Source organism: Pseudonaja textilis, chromosome 13 (genome assembly GCF_049901715.1).
Source record: "Pseudonaja textilis isolate UNSWEBS1 chromosome 13, rPseTex1.2, whole genome shotgun sequence".
In the NCBI taxonomy this organism is placed as follows: Eukaryota; Metazoa; Chordata; class Lepidosauria; order Squamata; family Elapidae; genus Pseudonaja; species Pseudonaja textilis.
The window spans coordinates 20,557,770-20,576,382 of NC_142002.1; the positions used below are offsets into that span (position 1 = coordinate 20,557,770).

At 44.3% G+C, this 18,613-nt stretch overlaps 1 protein-coding gene across 4 annotated transcripts in view; it reads right to left on the minus strand.

Moving 5' to 3' along the window:
• Positions 1-1,891: 1,891 nt before the first annotated feature.
• Positions 1,892-18,613, minus strand: part of RORA (RAR related orphan receptor A) — a 52,350-nt gene continuing 35,628 nt past the window's right edge. For 2 of the 4 annotated variants that reach the window (XM_087941943.1, XM_087941942.1), the window contains exons 2-10: positions 13,441-13,526; positions 10,963-11,104; positions 9,473-9,868; positions 7,095-7,216; positions 6,641-6,773; positions 5,568-5,675; positions 5,026-5,136; positions 4,062-4,174; positions 1,892-3,105 (exon numbers count right to left, since the gene is read on the minus strand). In XM_087941943.1, the coding sequence (XP_087798069.1) occupies positions 2,941-3,105; positions 4,062-4,174; positions 5,026-5,136; positions 5,568-5,675; positions 6,641-6,773; positions 7,095-7,216; positions 9,473-9,868; positions 10,963-10,975 (1,161 nt within the window). In that variant the 5' untranslated portion in view covers positions 10,976-11,104; positions 13,441-13,526 and the 3' untranslated portion in view covers positions 1,892-2,940. Of the gene's footprint in view, positions 3,106-4,061; positions 4,175-5,025; positions 5,137-5,567; positions 5,676-6,640; positions 6,774-7,094; positions 7,217-9,472; positions 9,869-10,962; positions 11,105-13,440; positions 13,529-18,613 lie in introns of all 4 variants that reach the window. The other 2 variants (XM_087941941.1, XM_087941940.1) reach the window with 2 other exon arrangements.

The window sequence follows — 18,613 nt, forward strand, 5'->3', positions numbered from 1 at the left end:
GGAAGGTGGGAAGGAAAGAGAAGAAGAGGATGATCACCAGAAGGTGGTGGGATTCAGTTAAGTGGTGATGGGGGTGCTGCTGGAAGACCCCAGGGACCAAGCGAAGGACGGACGGTCATGGCTGCTAACAATCAACAACTGGTGGCATATAATCAATCAACCAATTTAAGGACGCAAAGTCCTATAGTGCTGGGAAAGACAGAAGAAAAGAGAATAGGATGACCACCCTCCAGCCACAATGTTGTAACTCGGGTTGAAAGACCTGAAGGACCAGATGCAGAAAATCTATCTAGAAAGTCACTAAGGAGTTGACACAGACGTGATGGCACTTGATCAATCACCTGCCACAAGGAAGACAATGCTCCCTGTCAGAACCCTGGAAATTTACAAGCAACCAGAAGCTCCTACTATTAGCACTTAAATGTAAATAATGAGCCATAAATAATGCTGATCTCCAAACCAAAACTCATTGTTTTTCTTTCATAAACATGACAGAACATGAACAAACTCTGATATGGTTTATGTACACACATGATCCTACAGAATGCTTGATGAAGAAGCAAAGGATGAAAATATTCTTCTCAAACGTTTTAGCTGCCTAGTAAAATGGTCTCTAGGTCAAGGATAAAGAGTTCGAGACAAGAAGACACATCCCTACATACACTTTATATTCAGATCATTGGGGTGCCAAAGGTTGTTATCCTTTTAACTTAGTTTTTAAAGAAGAGTAGCTAGCAAGTCTGGCTGACATTACTAGTGTCGGTGAATAAACATCTCAATCCACTTCCATTCTTGATGGGTCTTTTACAGCTAAAAAGACAACTGGAATCAGAACTGAAAATGACTCTCAGAACAATTACAGTTCATTAATGGTCAATAAATTAAAAATACCTAAGCTGCTCTGATAAACGTTTTCACTGCTAATACAGATTGTACTTCAGGATGCAGAGAAGTGAAATACACAAGAACGAAAGACTATGCAATTGGTTTATTTAAATATGGGTGATACAACAACTCAACCCAAGAGCCTTGGGTAAGTCTTATGTGGCAGGAGATGCCGCTGAAGTCAATGGGAGATCAAAGGGCATCGGATTGGTCGCTGGCTCTAAACACAACCTTAAAGACCAGGAATCCAACTGGAACTTGTGGTCGTTTTGAGGGAACTTTCTCCAATATTTCAAAGTGGTCCAATGAGCAAATGGAATGTCAACAGGAGAAGTGGAGTCCAACTTGTGTCACCACTTTTGGATCAGATTTTGCATTTGAATAGGTGGATTTCATTGGCCATGATATAAATAATTCTTAATATAGAGCTTCCTGCTCATGATTCCAGGTGCGGGTGGCTAAAGTGTAGCATGTGGTAGATAGAGCATGAATTCAGATTGCTTTAGATTTCAAAAGGCGGAGTGACCAAGAAACCAAGATGGCAACTGCTGGATCCAAGCTCCCGACGTGTTCGACCACCTCCCATGGCAGCTTCTGTTTGGAACAGATTGCAAAGCAAGGGGGGCAAGTAGCACCCCTTGGTTTACAAAGGAAGTAGTAACACGCAAGAGCAGGTTTTTTAAACAAGCCTCCAGCTGTGTCACAATTCAGCGAATAGTCGGGGGTGTCTGTGCACTGAATACAAGATTTAAGTCCATGGACCCTATCCACGAGAATAAAAAAAATGTATGTACCCTACCTGTCTTAATTTGTTGTATTTTTTTCTCTCTCCAAACACACACACACACACACACATAATTACACAAACACACACAAAATGTAAACAAAAGTATTAGGACCAATATTTCCAAAACACAACTGTCTAAATTTGGTTGTCGGAATCCATATTTACTCACTCCACGAAATGAGCTGATTTTGAGAAGGTGTTACTAAAAAAACCAACACATTTGTTAAGTGATTAAACATAGCTTTTTCTTTTTTTTTCCTTTTCAATCCCCATTGTCAGCAATCTGGTTTCAAAATAGGGATTTATTTGTTTTTGCTTCTCCAATAAAAACATAGTTTTAAGACCCAGAAAACGGTTTAGAAACTTGACGTCCCTCCTCTCTCCCTCCCCTCCCTCCCCCCCCGTGCCCCTTCCACAAGACCCTGGAAGGGCATCGCAGGACCAGGGCCTGCCTCTCTGCCAAAGGAAACGTGGAAAATAGCAGCACAACCTCCTTTGCAGTGTCCTCTTCTCCCTTCCAACCCTCCGTTAAAACTTGGATTTCTGGTGTACATGCAGCACAAACACTGAACACGCCAGCATATAATTTAAAAAGAAAAAAAGGTGCAAAATGAAAGTGCCTTATCAATTCAACAATAAAAGCTATACCAGTTAACTACAATTTTTTTTTATATTAATTAAAACAATATATAAACAATATCATCTCTTTTTGCTATATATTGACTTCATGCCCATTTACCCTGTAATAGATTATAATGCTATTGCTATGGACTCTTTTCATGCCATCCCGCCCGGTGGCAAACACGGTACGGTGAAAAGACATCGTCCTTCATGAAAGAATGAGCAAAAGTTGTGCAAAACTGATGAAGCGATGCCTCTGCAGTGCACACCAGTCGCCGGAGTCGAGCTGGAGGTTCGGTGTCGGACCTTGTTCAGCGAGCGTCTCTGTGGGCAGTGAGTTACAAAGACAGAGGAGAGCCCTCCTTCTGTGTAAACAGAGGCTGAAGACGGAGAAGTCCAGCTGGGGGGGGGAAGGGCCCCTCTGGGTGGGCATCGCAGCAACGGGACCAAGGAGACAAGGAAGTCCAACCCTCGCTGCGTTCTCCCCCTCCTTCGCCTGGCGCCGGAGCCCGGAAGAGCTGCAGTGTGCTGGCTCCTGGCGTCTTAAGCAGGGCCACCAAAGTGTCTCAGTTGAATCTCTTTCTTCTTTCTTTCTGCTTGAATGTTTGTCCCCCCCGAGAGCTTCCAGGAGGCTTGAGAAGGTCCCTTTACCCTTCCATCTGCACCGTTGGCTCAAATTCTGAAGTGAACAACTCCTTGTACAAGGGAGGAAAATGCAGTCGCACAATCTCTGGGTATATTGCTCTGAACGCCATGAGCTTTTCTGTATGTCGTCCACACAGGGCTCTTAAGGTAGACACTTTGCATATTAGCTGTGAGGGGAGAGGGGAAACAGATGGGGGGGGTCAGTGAGGGGTTTGGCCATTATTTTCACGGGGGGGGGAGGGTGTGGGGTTGAAGGGAGGACCCATAAAAACTTCTAAGCATCCTTAGAGAGGATGGGGTGAGGTCACTGTGGAAGGAGAACCTCAGGGGTTGAACCATCAAGGAGCTGTGTTGGTGCCACCAAGTCTTCCTCTCTTGGGTTTCCTATATTGCTGCTGTTCTGGAGGTAAAGACTCCTTCATTGTAAGCTGCCCAGAAATTGGTGTTAAGATGGGCTGCTTTGCCAATGCTTTAAATGAGTCAAATATCAAACAGTTGTAAGTGCTGTAAGATACGGCTTCTCTAACTGGTTCCTCATCTTTCATTTATTCTACTTGCTCCCTTTTTCCATTTTAGGGCCTGCGAGGCAACAGGGGTTTAAAAAGCTGAGGGACAATGTGTGTGTGTGTGTGTGTGTCCGTCCTTCCCCTATAATCAAGTATTATCTTTCAGAAGCATTATGGGTTATAGGTGAGTATGGGACCCATAATGCGCATCTAGCAATAGTGGCCTTGCCTTCTTCTGGTAGCAATGTCCCAAAAAAGGATATAAAGGAAGTTGGATTCCTTCCAAGAGGAAGAATTATACTTGATACAATTTTTAAGAATTACATTAAAATTGCTGCATAAATAATGCTCAATTTCTAAAGAGTTAAGTTGACACCCTGAGATCCAAAGCCAGGTCAGAAGAAAGGAAGACTTTATCTTATGTTCTCTAGAGCAATTCCTCATAATTTGTTCACCTTCATTATTCAGGCTTATTAGATAATTTCCTCCACCACATGTTAAACAAGCATCGCAGAATATTCCATAAAAGATGCTGCGAATTCTGTTGAAAGTTGGGCTGCTGGTCTAGCTAGTTAAATGAGGCTTTAAAGCGCAAAAGACTGCGGTAGATTCGTTACCTTTGTTAATATTCCATCTTCCCGATGGTTTTTCTGCAGTACATGTTGAAGCGCAAACTGAATTTTTTGCTGGAGCTTTTCGATTTTTACCTTTTCCTGAAGCCATGATCGATCTAAAAGTAAAAAGAGAGAGAGAGTGTGTGGGGGGCACATTCATGTGGTTCTTTGCCAGTATAATTTGCAGAAATTATATTTATTGGGTTGAAGTGTCCGGGGAGCTCCACTACCATAAACAGGGCAATCCAGCTCCCCTGATAGTAGTGCACAGATGACCTGCCATCTTCAATTCCTTGGCAGAAAGTAAGAGAGGTTGAAGAGCGACAGATGGTTCTCCACCCTCTTCTTGTTTCTTTCTACAAATGGCTCACATTTTCCATGAAGTTTGGAGGATCAGGCAAAATAACACAAGCAACTGCATTTATATACCGCTTCACAGTGCTTTACAGCCCTTTCTAAGCAGTTTACAGAATCAGCATTTTGCCCCAAACAATCCAGGTCCTCCTTTTACCCACCTCGGAAGGAGGGAAGGCTGAGTCCACCTTGAGCCTGGTGAGATTCGATCTGCCAAATTGCAGGCAGCCGGCAGTCAGCAGAGGTATCTTGCAGGACTGCATTCTAACCACTGTGCTACCACAGCTCTTTAAATATTAGCTGTTGGACTTTCAAGTGTGAGAAGAGAGTTGCTCGGTCTACAAGTTTCAGGAGACCGCAAAAGAGAACCTCTAGGCATGTCATTCCTCTCCTCAAACATCTACTTGACTTTCGGAAGCACCAAGCTAAGTGATGAAATCAGGTTTTCGATAACAAAACCTGCCGACTGTTGGAAGTGAACTAAATATATTGTTCTGAAGGAAATATTTTGGCTCAGGGGCAGGAAATACTCCAGTGGGATTTCATACTCTCAGAATATCACCCAAAAGTTAATTTGAAAAAGCAAAATTACTTCCTCGGATTGATACTTTACCTGCAGATAGTAAAACGAAAGCTGAGAATAATGCAATCTCGTCTTCAGTAAGGTGCATAGAACATAAACTCTTTCCAAATTCGAAAACGAAACTAATGAAATCTTCACAGCCTGCGAAATAAAACAGTCAAATAGGGTCTTTTCCAAAGAATGCAACATAGGACTATATACTGTATATATTTGCATATATATATATATATATATATATATATATATATATATATATATATATATATATATATATATATATATACACACACATTTGCATTTAGTATGCTAAAACTCTGCTTGGTATATTTTTCTAGCTTAAACCCTTAATTTTTTAATTTAAATGTCAGGGTACCATTGTATGATATTTAAGTCCCACAGAAGGCTAAAGAACAGGAATTAAATTGTGCCCCTGGGTATTTATGATTAATCCTTTGAGTTATTTCTATAAAATATATTTGTTTAGGATTAAAAAATAATTTTCAAAAAGCAGCACTTTTAGAAAGGACATTTAAGAGTATGAACCCATTCTAATGAAGCATTTATTGCCTTACCTAATGATTTGAATACATCTGGGCCAGCGTATTTGCCATCAAAGTACACTGTGTTGTTCTGAGAGTCAAAGGCACGGCACATTCTGATAAACACAACCTCTAAAGACCCTAAACGAAATAGGAAAAGATTTTTCAGTGGCAATATTAGGTCTGTCTTAAAGAACTAATAGGCTTCAGGTTGCTTTTAAAAGTGTGTCTTGTTCACCAAGAACGCCTTGTTATGGGCTGTAACTCCATTTTCAATTAACTAAAATACATTAAGTTCACGTATATGGTGTTTATTAAATCAATTTCATCTATTTGTTATACATATAAAACTAATGGAAAAAGAAAAAAAAGTATTTTCTTCATTTATTGTTGAAGGATCCTTCAAGATTAGTATTTCTCAACCGTGGCAACTTGGAGAAGGGTGGATTTCAACTCCCAGAATTTCCCAGTCAGAATGGTGAACCCGCATCCATCTTCAAGCTGAATTTTGGGACTTGAAGTCCACCCGTCTTCACTGCCACAGTTGAGGAATACTGCTTTAGACTATTAGATTTTTGGGCCTCTCTAAAAACCTTTCAGCAACATGTCAAAAATAATTATTGCACTTTTACCGGAGCGATTCTAGGATTAACTGAAACAAATGTGGATCTCAACATCTGCCTTACTGTCACATAATTTCCTTCTCCGGATTCTTCTGTAGCACCAGGAAGAAACACACGATTTCCTCAAAGGCTAAAGTTGCATCCTCCACGCAATCGATGACATGATGAACAAGGATTTCGGGAGGTTGCAGGTGGTCTTAATTAAATTGAGCACCAATGTGCTCTTCGATAACGAATGGAGTTTCTACTTTTCATGTTTTATTTATCGTAAAGGGCTTATTGCTGTCATTTTAAAAAAATTTAACTGGGGGTTGTTGTTTTTCTTAGCAGCAATTACTAGTCCTCACGAACAGAGCAACGGAGAAACCCATGATTGACAATAATTGAGAGGAAAGTTTGTAGTTTTAGCTGTTGGAAAGATTGGATTCCCGTTGCAAACCCACACTGCACAACCCTTCAACGCATTTCACAAAAGGCACAAACCTGCTTTTAAAAGCACAATTTGATCGTTTTGGCATAGTTCCATAAAGCCGTCGATGCGTTTGGCAAACTCTACGACATACTGTATTGCTTCTGTTATCTTCACCGCACATAACTGCCACATGACCTCCCTTTGCTGGAGAAGAGAAAAAAAGAGCCAAGGACTTCACAATGCGTGCAAAACTTTTCCCAGGAAAGACTCCAAACGATCCAAATACATCCGGTTTTTAAGGAAATCAAAGCATCGGTTTGGACTCCAACAGCCCTACTGCTTGTTTCAGGTGTTCTGGTGACCAGGCTACCTTTTCCCCCCCCAATTTGCTAATTTAATTACAATGCACTAATTTTTTTTTCTTTGAAAACCCATGCGGCAAAGCGCTTGGAAAGGGGTGGCTGACAACTACGCAATCGATCTTTCAAAGGAACAACCCCATTGGCTGAAAAAAAAACCAAATACCTTGCTCTGATAGTTCTCAATTTCCTCCTGCAGGAACGTTTGCCAGGTGATCTGCTGTAGCTCTTCCCTCAGGTACTGGCAGGTTTCCATGTGTGACTTAGAGATGTTCTGTGCAAGGTGTTCTGGAAAAGCAAAAAAAAAGAGGGTTGCACGCATTAGCCAAGACGCTGCACAGGTTTCTCGGTGCACCTCCTGACTAACTGGCCCGGGCTTATTAACCTACCCGGGGCTGAAATGAGCTTCTTAATGCCGTTGGCATCCTTTTTCACCCTGACTTCTAGTTCTGACAGTCACTGTGAGTGACAGAGGATTGGCCCCGGATCCAAGCAATTCTGGCTAAGGGGCTGTTTTTCTCAGCTTTAAGATATGGACTCTCCTGACGGATGGATGGATGGCTGGGGGAACCTGGCATTTGTCTGAATGGCACCGTTTCTGATCGCTTGATGAAGAGGAGAGATGGCCAAGTGACAGGTAGAATAGAATAACAGAGTTGGGAGGGACCTTGGAGGTCTTCTAGTCCAACCCCCTGCCTAGGCAGGAAACCCTTCACCACTTCAGACAAATGGATATCCAACATCTTTTAAAAAACTTCCAATATTGGAGTATTTACAGCTTCTGGAGGCAAACTGTTCAACTGATTAATTGTTCTCCTTAGTTCTAAGTTGCTTCTCTCCCTGATGAGTTTCCACCCATGGCTTCTTGTCCTGCCCTCTGGTGCTTTGGAGAACAGCTTGACCCCCACTTCTTTGGGGCAGCCCCTGAGATGGGTAGGGAAGGAAATGAAAGCATCCGGACGCTGCTGCACTGTATTTTAATGCTGGCCAAAGCACCCAAGTCTTTTTGAAGGAGTGGACTAAGGAGCCAGTCTAAGGAAGATCACCCATTCACTCTTTTACGCTGGGGTGATTTTCCCCAACTGTGAATTATTATTCCGTATCACCTGCAAGAGAGAGGTTGTTATTTGCTACATTTATCCAAGAACAGAAGGGTTTGTCACAGGCTGGTAAGCCTTTGCTTAAAAGTGGCCCTCGGCTTACAACTACAATCAGGACCAGAATTTCCCTTATTAAACAAGGTGGTCATTAAATGAATCCCACCCAATTTCGCAACCTTTGTGCCACGATTGTTCAGTGAACAATCCTGCAGTCGTTAAACGAACCCGGCTTCCCCCCCTGACTTCGCTTGTCGGAAGCCGGATGGGAAGCTCACAAGTGTGTGACCACGTGATCCTGCCACCATCCTAAATACAACCACGCCCGAAGTTTGATCGTGTGGCCCTGGGGATGTCCCGGCGGTCATAACTGCAAGGACCGACTGCAAGTCTCTTCTTTAGTGCCACTCTCAACTCAGAACAATTGCTAAGCAAATGGCTGTAATTTGAGGACTGTCTTTCAATGCTGCACACAATTGTCCCTCACACAGATTTCACGTGGGGCGAATTTTCACCGCCAATAAAATATTCCTGTTGGCCTTGATTTGGTACACAGAGCCACGTCTTCCTTCTTTGGGCAAAGGGCCTCTTTTTACGCACCAGGAGTCTATGCTGGATTCACAAGCAAATTTTATCTGTACAATAAGGCAGCCCGCAAATAATGTCTGATGAAGCTGCTCAGTTTCGCAAGCCATTAAATGTGGGAGTCCCAGAAATACTCTAACTGCCGTAATAACTGTAGAAATAAATGAGAGCCATGCAAGAATACAACACTGTTAAGTTTGTATTCCATTTCGATAAGGCACATTTTTGAACCGTCTGCATTGCACGTCAGATCTTGAATCAAGCGGCTCATCTGCTAGAGTATTAAACTTCCCTGGGGCCATTGGCCATCTTCACCAAAAACTTGCCTGTTGGGTCATCATTATTGCTTGGGAAGAGCCAGATCAGAGGTCCCCAAACTTGGCAACTTTAAGGCTTGTGGACTTCAACTTCCAAAATGGGAGTTGAAGTCCACAAAGTTGCCAAGTTTGGGTACCCCTGAGTTAGGTGGTCAGGTCCCTTCCAGGAAAACAACCAATACCGCTCTAACCCAACATCTACACGACATTCCCTTTCCTGAGACAGCCTTGAAGGGCAACCAAGGTGAAATAGCCAAGTTGAGGGTGTCCTTGGCGCTCTTTGAGCTTGGTGGCTTCCTTGCAGATGTTTCACGACCTAAACTGGGGGACATCATCATCAGTGCCAATCAAACAGCCAAACTATCAACCCACAAAGCCCAAGCTGGGATGGGGAGGGGACTACCAAGCCACTCTTCCTGAGCCAAGTTGTATTCTGGGGCTGAACTCTAGGCCCAGAGAGCCTCTTGGGAGGGCGGGGTGTTGCTTTCCATCAACAGGCAACCAAGAGAGCAACTACGGGGCAGGTTCCCCTTCTTTGTTATTACCTAATTCTGCCATGGACACAGTAGGAGAGGTCTCCCCATTGGTAAAGGAGCAATATGGAAAGAAGCCCGTCGTGGGAGTGTAGTCACAGACTGGTTCTGGTTTGATGCCATTAATATCAAGGCCCGATTGGTCTGGAGAAGGTTGTATGTCTAAGTAGAAGCTGCTAACCGCAGAGTCGCCTTTGCTACCTTCAGGAGGGTGGCCATCTATGTAATTACTGAGGTCGTCGTGCAGGTCCGTCAGGCCGTTAGCCGTGATGCTGTAGCTCGGGGTCAGCGGCTCCGCTTCTCCGGGGGGCTGTTGGTGGTCTCGCTGCTGCTGCTGCATCCGGTGCTTCTGGACCTCTGCGTACAAGCTGTCCCTCTGTTTTTTGGACATGCGGCCGAACTTGACAGCTGGAAGAGAGTCCGAAGCCACAGATCTGGTCACCTTCCCTTACTCCCCACCCCCAAGGTCAGCTTTGGGGAGGCGGCTACATTCAAAGGCACATCCGCAAGATTCAAAAGGTCAGAAATCCAAAGGGCCATTTGATTTGGGGGGGGGAGCCCACCCACTGGTCAGGCCTAAATTTCAGCTAGATAAAAAAAGTACAAAGTGATTTAACTTGCCCAAGTGCCTAAATTTAGGATTCTCTGATGCAACAAAAAAAAGTAGATTTTTTCCCCTCCGACTCACAGCACTCTGCACTTCTGACGCCATTGAAAGACAAACATTTTAATCCCTGTTGGGATTCCCACCTGTCTGAACACTCAGATTTCAGAATACATCTGGAAAGGAAGGAAGGAAGGAAGGAAGGAAGGAAGGAAGGAAGGAAGGAAGGAGAGAAAAGGGGCAGAAAGGAAGGAATAGAATAGAACAGAATAGAACAGAATTCTTTATAGGAAGGAAGGAAGGAAGGAAGGAAGGAATGAAGGAAGGAAGGAGAGAAAAGAGGAAGGAAGGAGAGAAAAGGGGCAGAAAGGAAGGAATAGAATAGAACAACAGAATTCTTTATAGGAAGGAAGGAAGGAAGGAAGGAAGGAAGGAAGGAAGGAAGGAAGGAAGGAAGGAAGGAAGGAAGGAAGGAGAGAAAAGAGGAAGGAAGGAGAGAAAAGGGGCAGAAAGGAAGGAATAGAATAGAACAACAGAATTCTTTATAGGAAGGAAGGAAGGAAGGAAGGAAGGAAGGAAGGAAGGAAGGAAGGAAGGAAGGAAGGAAAATTTGAAGCCACCCTTCGCCAGGTGAGGAAAATTCTTTCTGAGAAGTACACATTGGTGTACATTAAATGCAAATGCTGAATGCCGCGGTAACATTTGGATAATGGCGTGTAGCAGGGCTGCAGGGAACCAAACCCCCTCGAGGCTACTAAAGAGAGTGGGTTTCAGAATGAATTATCGCAAGGCAGTGGAGGAGCCCCCCAAAGCTGGGCAGGGTCTCTCTCTCTCTCTCTCTCTCACACACACACACACACGCATACACGAACCCACCAGGCAGCGGAGGAAAGCTCACCGTCTCGCGACATCCCCACAGCCAGGCATTTCTGCAAGCGGCAGTGCTGGCAGCGGTTCCTGCTGGTTCGATCAATTAAGCAGTTTTTCTGGCGAGGGCAGGAATAGGTGGCATTGCTCTGCTGGCTCCTCCTGAAGAAGCCCTGCCGGGGGGAGAGGGAAAGAAGGCGGGAAGGACGCTGTAGAAGGAGTCCCAACGTCAGCGTCCCAGCAAACCTCCACGCCAACCAATAACAACCCCGAGACAGGCATCTTCTCAAAAGTTCCTTTTTGTTTGGATAGTAAACTGGCACAACTGGGGAATCCCGAATCTGAAAGTTCTGGGCAATAAGTCAAAACTACAAAATCCACACCCGGCACCCTTCATCGCATCACGAGCCCCGATCACCATCCGTCCCAACCTGAGACTTCCCCTCACTTATGCACAAAATAACATGACCTTGAATTAGAAAAAGAATGTTGTTATGTCTTAACTACATAACCCCCCCAGAAATCCCCCCCTCCCACTTTCCCAGGCTCAAAATGTGGCGGCGTGGAAGCATCTGGTCTCAATAGGGCTTCCAAAGCTGACACTCATCTTACAACCATCCGTTTAGTGGCCGTTCGAAGTTACAACAACACTGGGGGGGAAAAAAAGCGACTTTGGATCTTTTTTCACACTTAACGACCGTTACAGCATTCCCCGGGGTCACGTGATCAAAATCCAGGTGCTTGGCAACCGGCTCGTATTTTATGACGGTTGCAACATCTTGGGATCTCGTGATCCGCTTTGGCGACCTTCTGACAAGCGAGTCTCCAAGTCTTGGAGTCTCCAAGTCTCCAACCTTGGCCACTTAAAGCCTGGAGGACTTCAACTCTCAACTTTGCTGGCTGGGGAATTCTGGGAGTTGAAGTCCACAAGTCTTAAAGTGGCCAGGGTTGGGCACCCCCGGTCTAAATCAGGGATCTCCAACCTTGGCCACTTTAAGCCTGGAGGACTTCAGCAAAGCTGGCTGGGGAATTCTGGGAGTTGAAGTCCTCCAGGCTTAAAGTGGCCAAGGTTGGAGACCCCCGGTCTAAATCATGTGCTTGGGAGCACCGAGAAGGCCAAGGGATTGGTGTGAAGAAGAGGAGATGGTTTCCCTCCCCCTCCCAAGAAGATTAAGGGCCCATTGTTGACTTCTGGCTGTGATTGTGTTTTCCTTCCATCCTGACTGCTCGAGGAACCTGGCAGGGCTGTGAGCCTCTAAGCTTGGTGTTTGGTCTTTTGACAATTTTCATTTAATGAATTGATTCCTACAGTTCATTAACATGCCCACTTCCACTTCTGTATACACATATGTCTTAATTAGCTGCTCATTGGCTGTTTAATTACAAGAAAACAGCTGACAGCTGCCTTCTAATGGCAGCCTTCTGAAAGGAATACACACCAGCCTGTAACAACAAAGACTTATTCATAATCTCATGATTTATAGCTAACACTTACAGATTTCCATGTATCATTACCTTTCACAATATTCCAATAATTGCCAATTAGGAACCAGGGAGTTGTTTTTCCCTTACTCTACCAATTTTCTAACCCTAATTCTGGATTTTTAAAACAAACACATTTTTAAAAAAACAACACACACTTCTATTCTACTTTCAGAACTTTGGGATCACTTTGTAAAGGATTTTTCTACCTTCTAGCCTGGAAATTCAGCTTCTGCCCCCGAAAATCAGGATCACTGTTTCATCACCATTCGGGATGTCCCCAAAGTACTTTTTCAAAAGGCAACTCAACTTTGTAGTTTTTCTTTGAAGAGGTTTCGCTTCTCATCCAAGAAGCTTCTTCGAGCTCTGACTGGATGGTCCTTCCATTCCCCACCATCCAGTCAGAGCAGAAGAAGCTTCTTGGATGAGCAGCGAAACCTCTTCAAAGAAAAACAAGGAAGTTCAATTGAAAAAAAGCCCCTTCTTCAACGCTCAGAATTTCCCAGCCAGCCATGCTGGGAGTTGAACTCCACAAGTCTTAAAAGTTGCCAAATATGGACAGCCCTACCCTAGAAGTTCTTCCACTCTGCCACTACAAACAGCGACACCCCCATGAAAGGAAAAAGAAATAGGACCAAGAACAATGGGCAGCCCCTCAACCTTCAATTGTTGAAATTTTGTGCCCAATTCGCTCCCTGAAATTTAGACAAAAGCCCTTCCAATATGTAACGGGTGCCCTTTTTCATTTCAAGGACAGGATGGAAAATAAATGCACCCCACCAGGACGGCTGCACAGCTTCAGGAGAGAAATTGCAACCAGAAGTTTTAAAATCCATCCACGGCAGATTATTGATATTGCTAACCAGATTCCATACTTCATCTTGCATAAAGACAAATAAGTCAGTGGATAAACAGATACAATAATTTCCTCTCTCTCACATACACACAACACAAGTGTGTTTCTGTGTGTGTGTGTGTCTCTCTCTCTCTTCCCCCCCTCCAGGTGTGTGTATAACATAAAACTTACCTTGCAACCCTCACAGGTAATCACACCATAATGGATTCCTGAAGATTTGTCTCCGCAGATCTTGCATGGAATAATTTCAATTTGAGCTGCAACAGAAGCATGCCACCAGTTAATTATATTTTCTTTTAAATACCTTATAAAAAGCATTCCCAGATCAGCATTTGTACATTGAAAACTAATAACCTGCTCAACATTCTACCACATTAACTATTCATTGCTGAATGGTGCGGGTTCCCCCAGGGCCTTGTACTAATTTATGGCTGCTTGTTATATAATAGCTTTCAGGTTATTAAAATGGGTCATTTGAGAGGGTGCTTTAAAATGCACAATGTTGTCAGATTTAGTGTCTCCAAACCTAGAAGGACTGGACTCAAGAGATCTCCCTTTGGCCAAAACTGTGCAGAGAAGAGAAACCACAAAAGATCTAAAGATGGCAACAACATGCAATTGCATTGATCTCGTAAAAGCTAAATTGCTACCAAAGATGATGCCGTTCAGATAAAATTCCAATAAAGCTGGATTACTCAAATCTTGGCCCACTGGGTAAGAAATTAAAAATACAATTTTTACAGAGATTAAAAATACCATTTTGCAGCCCGATTTCCCTGTTGCCAGGATGGGCTCATAATATGCCAAGTCTGCCCATTTCACACCCTCCCAAGGATCTGCTGTCCTTCAGATGTCTCCTGGCCAGCAGGACCATCACATCTGGTGGACAGATAAGCTTCCAAATGATACAAAATGAATTCATTCCAGGCAAAGATAAATTAGCTATAGATTGGAAATCGTCTGGTTTATTTTTAAGTAAGACACGGGGAGATTCTGATTGGTTACACTGAGGTCTTCTCACGTGGATCACTTGCAGTCTTCTGGATGGCCTTGGCTGAGATCTTCTGGAAGTGCCTTGCACAAAACCCAGCTGAATGGGACAAAACTGCCACCCTTCACTCAACCACAAGACCTTCAACCCCTCCACACCTTTTCAGATTGAAAGACTGTCAAAAGTTAAAGCAGAGTCAATTCTCTTGTTGACACCAATATGGTGGCCGAGATCCTCTTGACGTATCACATTCAAGCTTTGGCAAAACGAGGCTCCAAGACAGCAGAGAAGCGCCCGGCCTTGAGCTCTGAAGGCAAAAGTTTTGGGTTACAAAAGATTCAGCTTTCGCAGAATAATCGTTCCTGGAGTTACACGCCAGAAGGACGGTGACTTTTATCCGCCAGGATGGAACAGGTGGCAAATTCATTTACGGTGAGATGCAGCTGACGGGATGGTCCTTCTCGAGCACTCGGGCCATAGCACCTGATCCACAGCAAGTGCTGGTCTCAGTCTGGGCTTGGATTTTGTCTGCATCACCCCAAGGGAATGGCTGGATGGGGAAGAGAACCTCTAATCTTGGTCTATGCCAAAGAGGGAATTAAAGCGGAGAAGAAGCGGTAGAGGGTGTTTGGGGGATCAAGGAATGACAAGGTGAGCCAGGCCCCCATTGCTGTTTACAGGTAGTCCTCGACTTATGAGCGCAACTGGGAGCAGGATTCCAGTCATAAATCATTGCGGCCATAAGTCAAGGCACCACATGACCAGAGCCAACTTTTTCAATCGATTTTTTAATGGCAGTTGTTAAGTGAATCTCGCAGTCGTGCGTCAAAATCCACTCTCTCAAATGGGCATTTTTTGTCCTTAAGGAACTACCTTACACATTGGAAGGCAGCGCCCAGAAATATCCTGCGTGGGGACTAGCATAAAACCCAGGCCCTGCTTCTGTGCGGTTTCACACTTTATCACTCTGCCACCAGATTCTTCCGTAATTGTTCTACTTCGTTGTTGCTTCAGATGGAACTAGGAGCCGAGCAGAGCAAGGGGGCCAACGGGCAGATGTTCCAGATGTATGATGAATCGTAGCTATGCGGCCAACCTCAAAAATGCAGAGAATTGTCTTGGAAAGAGAAGCAGGCTAACTATCTGTATCTGTTTCCTGAAACGTAGTCACTTAGTCACAAAATAAAAGTCGAGAAAGTAGGAAGTATTTTTCTTAAAGAAAAATGGAGAAGGCTTATATTCGCAAACCTTCCATTCAGAATAATGCATAAACTACAATAGGAACACTTTCCCTTGTAAGCTTCTTTCCTCTGAAAAGCAGAAAGCTACACTTATCAAAAAACGACAGCAATTTTTCTTAGAAAAGCCCATTTTTGCTCCTTCTCAGTCGACTGATTAAATATGTCGCTATACAGTCCCTGACACTCATACATATTTAGGAGCACAAATAAGAATTCCCCTTCTAACACAGAGGAAGCAAGGAACTGAATTAAACAAGGCTTTGTTTGACTACCTAACATCCTAATAGCAGAGCGTTTTCAGCTCCATTACCTAAATAATTTTCGAGGCGCCCTAAAGTAATTCGTGATTATTAGATATGATTTACCTAAATCATCCAAAGCTTATAACAATGTTTGGGCTTTGACAAGTTCTTAAGAGCGAACGTATGGATAGGATAGGAGGGAATATTTTTTTAAAAGGCCAGGCACTGTCTTGACTAAATATATTCTCGAAATCATTGTTTCTCAGCCTGGCCAGTTTGAAGATATGTGGGCTTCAACTCCCAGAATTCCTCAGCCAGCATAGCGTCCAAATTCCGGGAGTTGAAGTCCACGCACCTTCCAACTGCCCAGGTTGAGATAGACTGCTCTAAAGGTTGGTCTCTAGAACTGAGTTTTTACTTCCTATATCAGCTAGACTAGACTTTGCCAACATAGCATTTGGAAGGATAAGGCCTCAGCTGTTTTAATGAGACCGAAACAAGCGCTGCATTTGCATCCTCGGGCATTTGATAACGGGCCTTCTTGGTTAAATCAGAAACATGGGTATCCAACCGGTATGCGGCCAAAGAGACCAGGATAGCAATTAAAATCAGCAGCCACTGTACCAAAGTTAGTGCGTGCAAAAAAGAAAGAAAAATGCTAAGAAAATCAGCTTAAACATGCAAATAGGGACGAAAAGTGTTTGGGGAACAACACTTAAGGGTTACAAACCCCTCTGGGATTAAACTTCTTCTCTCCACAAAGGTGTGACCCAGAGACCAGCACCTGCCACACAGCAGGGATATGATTTACCACAGGTGTTACAGATCCACCCACCCAGAAGCCTTCAGATCAAGGTAAAGTAGCATCAGAGCCTTAAAAGGATGACAAAGCGACATAAAAATGACCCTTGCTGTACACAAAACACTTCAACAACAGCAATCTCATAGTGTCAAGACTATTGCACGCAAAGGCGACATAATTCCTGTCAAAGGATGCAAAAAGGGGGAAGAAATGCTCTCCGAGGCCACTAGGTGTCACGAGCGTCAATGAAATTGGTGAAGGAAAAAACATTTAAATCGGCATCCTTTAAGTACTTGGCCCTTATGGATCATCCCCGCAATAAATAAAAACCAATTCTGGATTGCTACCTCTTTGTGTTCCCTCCTTTGACAAGAACCTTGTGACGGACACGCTTCCAAATCCCTCGAAGGCCTTTCACGTGTTCAAAAGAAGCAATTCAGAGAAGAGATCTTCGGCAACTGATTAATCACCTTGTGGTGTCTCAATATCCCCCGTGACTTTGCAAGGGATCCTGGAGCAAAGTTTCCAGCTCAAATGCAGCCCCCACCCCCCAAAAAAATTTCTTTTGCCCCCCCACTTTTTTTGGGGGGGTGTTGGTGGTGTGGTAGCTTGACCGCTGAAGCAGAAAAGACGGATAGAACCGAGATGGCCACAAGATGTAAAGTGATTTATTGGACCATCCTAGATTACAAAGAGGAGCTGGAAGGGACTGCCCACGGTCGGTGCAGCGATGGAACCAGGACTGAAACCAAGACGCTAGATCCAAGTAGGATGGAAAGACAAATGCAAGAAGGCAGGAAATCAACAGGAAGGTGGACAGTTCGTGAGGTGATCAGGCTGGCCTTGAGGCCAAGAAATAGGCAGAGACGAATGAAAATGAGAGAATATCCAGACAGAGTTCAAGACTGGGAATTTCCTAGGCAAAAATCCAACTCTGTCAGGAACCTGGGTTGAGAAGGGAAAGAACAGCGAAGGGCGGGATGAAAGCTCCGTCATCAAGTCCATGATTCTGCGTGCTGCTTAAGGAGGGGGTTGGACTAGAAGGCCTTCAAGATCCCTTCCAACCCTACAATTCTAGGTTCTAGGTTCCTCCTTTCCCTTCCTCAACACCAAGAAAACAACTCCTTGGCCTGCAGTGCACTAGGAGGGCATTCTTCGGAAGCCCAGAAGAGCAAGTCCACCTTATTAGCCCCGATAAACAAATGGTCAGCGTGTTTTCCACACTGTCCTGCTAAGAGCTTTGGGTCCAAGACAGACAGAGCCACAAACCGCACCCCCAAGCAACGTCCTTCAGTACAGAAGATGCTGGGTTTCTCCAAGGTCCTCGGAAGGCGCCGCCTGCCCTCCTTCAAAGATGCTTCTTCAAAAGACAAGGGGACTTGGGTTTTTTTTCCTTTGAAAATGTCTCGCTTCTTATCCAAGAAACTCCTTCCATTCTGAACAACAGGAGAAACTTCTTGGGTGAGAAGCAAAATGTTTTCAGAGGGGGAAAAAATAAAAAAAACCCAAGGAAGACCAGTTGCATTTTGGAAAAAGTATCTTAGGGACTCAATCATGATATGGATGATTGAGAACATCCATCGGTGAGAAGTCCGTCTGTTCCCCATTGGCCAAGACTTTGTCTCATCCTCCCTTCACCAAAAGCTGGCTCCCTCCTTTCGGCACGTGGACTCCATGTCCAATCAGTCACTCCTGCACAGGCTGCCCTAAAACCCATCTCTTTCCTGCTGAAAAACCCTGACTCTGAATCTCTTCACGCAAACATTTCATCCTCCAATTTAAAAAAGAAGGAAAAGATTTCTCCAGGCATTGAAGAATCCTTGAGAAGAGGAATGCGGTTGAAACAGAAACAGAAATAATTATTCTTGGTTGATCTGCCAGATGTTTCGAGGCCTGGGGCAAGCCCGTGTCAGGAAGATTTGACTAGGTGCAAGTGGCCCATCGATGTTCTGCCACCTGGCTGCATTCAGGCGGAAAAACCCAGCCCCTCTCCCTTCGTCCAGGCTGGGCTTGGCAGGACCCCGACCTTCTAAAGAGGTCCCCCCCTCCAACAGACTGTGGCTTGTAT